Consider the following 3,351-nt stretch of genomic DNA (forward strand, 5'->3'; position numbering starts at 1 on the left):
CTTCAACCATCCAGTTATCTTGGTTTATCATGTTTGCTTCTCGCTGGCAAAATGGAACTGGTTCCTACTTTTATATTCAGCTAAACAATACCCTAGAATTTGCTATGGACGTTGGAAATAATGTTGTTTCACTAAGGTTTGCAGGGCATGCATGTCATTAGTATCATTAATGATAATTTATTATTATTTTTTTAGTACTCAGATGCATAGTATGGAGCTAGAAAAGTGGCAGAACCTTCGAATTATATACCATTCAATCAATAATATTGTGACCATGGAGTTGAACAAGCGTTTGATGTCATTCACTACCTTTACTTCAACACTATCAGATCTCAGACTATCCAGTGGATCATTATACATTGGTAGAACATCACCGAATGTTAGTAGCCCTCCTAGATCATTAGTCAAGTCTGGCTTTAAAGGTTGCATTGATCAGGTAATTCAAACCATTTTTGCTAATAATTATTGGATGAATGATTTTATTATTAGATTAAAATGTCAACGAATGGATATTACACAGTTGAGGGCATCACTGAAGCAGTTAATATTGTAAATTGTTATAACAATAATTAAGTATTTTAGAAACTTTGATAGGCTAACTTTTAATGGACGATGTTATAGTTTTATCGACTGTTGTGAATGCTAGAGGTTTTTTATCTCATTTAGAAAGTTTATGTGTCAGGCTACAACATTCGATTAATGCTGCGGCATCAACCTTAAGTTATGTCTAGACTAGTTTGTTTACTATTTTGAATTAATGTTGTAGGTGGTGTTAGAGTAAATCCTTCTATCATCCCTTTTGATCATTATGGCTTTCTAGGAGTTCCTGCACATGCTTTGGGTGGGTGTCATTGCATGCTAGAGGGTTGGATGAATTCAAAGCCATCATTTGTGGTCAAAACATCTTTATAGCGTAGCTTAAACAAGAATTTCCTATTTTTTTGTAAATTGCTAATGGCTATTGCTATCTACTGGTGTCTTTTATTGTTGGAATGCTTGCCTCAAGTTTTATCTTGTAAGTTATGAATATTATAATGATAGATCTAATTATAACAATATCATAATGTAGTGTTGCTGGTTCAGACTACCCCACCTTCTCCTACCCCTGTATGCCCTGGCAGTAAACTAGTATTCACCTGTTCAACCACAAGGAGCAATTTATTTTTTGGGATAGGATTAAGACCTGATCCTGTATATCTTATTAGAAGTACTAGCAGCCCTAGAACAGTTTCTGAGAGTTTCTATGTTACTATAGCCCAAGTTGGTAACACACTGGAATGTAATTTTACAAATGAATCAGTTCCATTACAATTGGATGGAACTATTATCAATTGTTCTGATGACTATGGATCAACTCTTAACAGAACAATTGTTCATATAGCAGGTATTATTGTTTAATACAATTATTATATTTATTTGTACTATTAAATTTAGATATACCAGAATCAGTTAATAATACAATGGTATATCCTATTAGTGATGATTCATTATTCATTGATTGGAGTGCTCCAGGATCATTATGTATAGATCACTATAATGTCACCATTATTAGTAACAACACAAATTCTGAATCTATTACTACTAATAGCACTAATGTAACAATTGATTTTCTCATTACTGGCACTGATTATTCATTTATCATTGTTCCTGTTGATACCGGTGGACGAGAAGGACCTCCTTCAACAATACAGTACACAGGGAATGGTAAGAACTTCAATATATCCAATCTCTAATCTTTCTAATAGTCAGTGTAAGTACTACTGTTAAAAGCAGTTCAATTATTACTGCTGAAGTAATCTCATCAGGTTAGTGTAGAGTGTAGACTTTATTATATTTTATAATCATTTAGTGACAACACTATCAGTGGACTCAACTGAACTGTTGACTTTAATTGGTAAGTAGACATTGTATGTGATCAATAAACTACTATACAAATCATTAAAGGAAGCGTATCAACAAATGCATTTACATCATCAGTTACAGCCTACACTAATTTACCACAATCATTAACAATGTCAGCACAAGCTACATCAACTGCCAGCAATAGTCTGTCTGGTCTGGACCAGTCAGTCTATTATAGCAATACAGCCACTCCTACTAGCACTGATACTGGCTCAAATATTCTCCCTATTGTATTGGGAGTTATTAGTGGAACGGTAGCAGTACTCCTAATCATATTTGCAATATTGATGATAGTAGTGGCAATCAAGAAGCACAGAAGTAAATGTATTTACTGACATCTTTATGTTAAAATATAGTCTATTATCATAGGTAATAATGTAAAAAAGTAAGTCATGATCATGATCATCATCATTATCACTATTATTATTATCTTATTATCATCATCATCAATATTATTATTATTGTCATCATCATTACTGTTATTATACATAATAATTTATACTTTTAACATTCAGGGACAGCTCTACTACAGGGAGTGACATTGTTGGTTAGTGAAGTTGATTATTTTGGTCTTATATTTTTATGTAAACAATTAGTTTCCTTAGACCACTCCAGAATTCCTCTAGATTTGAATTCAGCTTATCAAAGTAAAGCTCTTATCGTGATAAAAATTTATTGTGAATTTTAAAAGTACATTATCAAAAAGAAGAGACATATACAGATGACACTGTTATTGAGCAGTTGTTGATCAAATATTTAATACCGTCTTCACAAATTGATATACAAGAAACCATCGGCCAAGGTTTAACATGATGGTCAGTATAGACAATAACACTGCATGTTTGCATTAGGTGAGTTTGGAATTGTTTATAAAGCAACTATGAAACCAATGAATAAAAGTGAACAAGAAATTGCTTTAAAAACACTCAAAGGTACAAGTGATACTTAATAATAACTAATAAAAAATTTGGATTAATTTAGGAGAATTTTCAAAGAGTGATGTCAATTCTCTTCTTGAAGAGTGCCTACTGATGTCAAACTTTGATAATCCTAATGTGCTGTCTCTCATTGGAGTGTGTGCTGACCTGGGATCAGCTCCAGGCATCATTATGCCTTACATGTCAAAAGGAAGTCTATTGTCTTATTTGCAGAAAGAGAAATCTCACCTTATAGTGGAAGCAACCAGTGAAGAAAGCACAGTGCTAATAAATGTTAGGAAAGAGTTGCTCTCTGTGTGTCTTCAAGTTGCTAATGGAATGAATTACTTAGCTTCACAAAGGTTTATTCATCGTGATCTTGCTGCTCGAAATTGTTTGTAAGTATAACAGCCAAATGTGTGTACTACTAATTTTAATTGTGACTAAATTTGATAGGATTGCTGATAATGGTGTCATCAAAGTTGCTGATTTTGGCCTATCGGAAGAAATTTACACAAAAAATTACTTTAAT

At 32.8% G+C, this 3,351-nt stretch overlaps 2 protein-coding genes across 2 annotated transcripts; both read left to right on the forward strand.

Moving 5' to 3' along the window:
- Positions 1 to 6: 6 nt before the first annotated feature.
- LOC109582703 (uncharacterized) lies at positions 7 to 806 on the forward strand. The gene is made up of 3 exons (XM_019997581.1): positions 7 to 136; positions 196 to 436; positions 490 to 806. The coding sequence occupies exons 1-3, from the start codon at positions 30 to 32 to the stop codon at positions 571 to 573; spliced, it is 432 nt and encodes a 143-aa protein (XP_019853140.1). The 5' UTR covers positions 7 to 29; the 3' UTR covers positions 574 to 806.
- Positions 807 to 1,447: 641 nt separating this feature from the next.
- Positions 1,448 to 3,345, forward strand: LOC109582692 (tyrosine-protein kinase Mer-like; the record flags this gene model as incomplete). Its single annotated transcript, XM_019997564.1, has 11 exons — positions 1,448 to 1,704; positions 1,746 to 1,805; positions 1,850 to 1,894; positions 1,945 to 2,220; positions 2,272 to 2,287; positions 2,418 to 2,449; positions 2,499 to 2,549; positions 2,594 to 2,704; positions 2,754 to 2,834; positions 2,884 to 3,217; positions 3,276 to 3,345. Coding segments are annotated over exons 1-11 (1,320 nt in total), but the record flags the coding sequence as incomplete, so codon positions are not given.
- Positions 3,346 to 3,351: the final 6 nt, after the last annotated feature.

The sequence above is a fragment of the Amphimedon queenslandica genome, unplaced genomic scaffold, assembly GCF_000090795.2.
Source record: "Amphimedon queenslandica unplaced genomic scaffold, v1.1 AMPQUscaffold_13363, whole genome shotgun sequence".
NCBI classification, from domain to species: Eukaryota; Metazoa; Porifera; class Demospongiae; order Haplosclerida; family Niphatidae; genus Amphimedon; species Amphimedon queenslandica.

Excerpts from the sequence above, each read along its gene's own strand:
- LOC109582703 (XM_019997581.1), top strand. The coding sequence starts at position 30 with ATGTTTGCTTCTCGCTGGCAAAATGGAACTGGTTCCTACTTTTATATT. Across the intron at positions 137-195 it reads AATAATGTTGTTTCACTAAG|TACTCAGATGCATAGTATGG; the intron begins GTTTGCAGGGCA and ends TTATTTTTTTAG. Across the intron at positions 437-489 it reads TTAAAGGTTGCATTGATCAG|ATTAAAATGTCAACGAATGG; the intron begins GTAATTCAAACC and ends TTTTATTATTAG.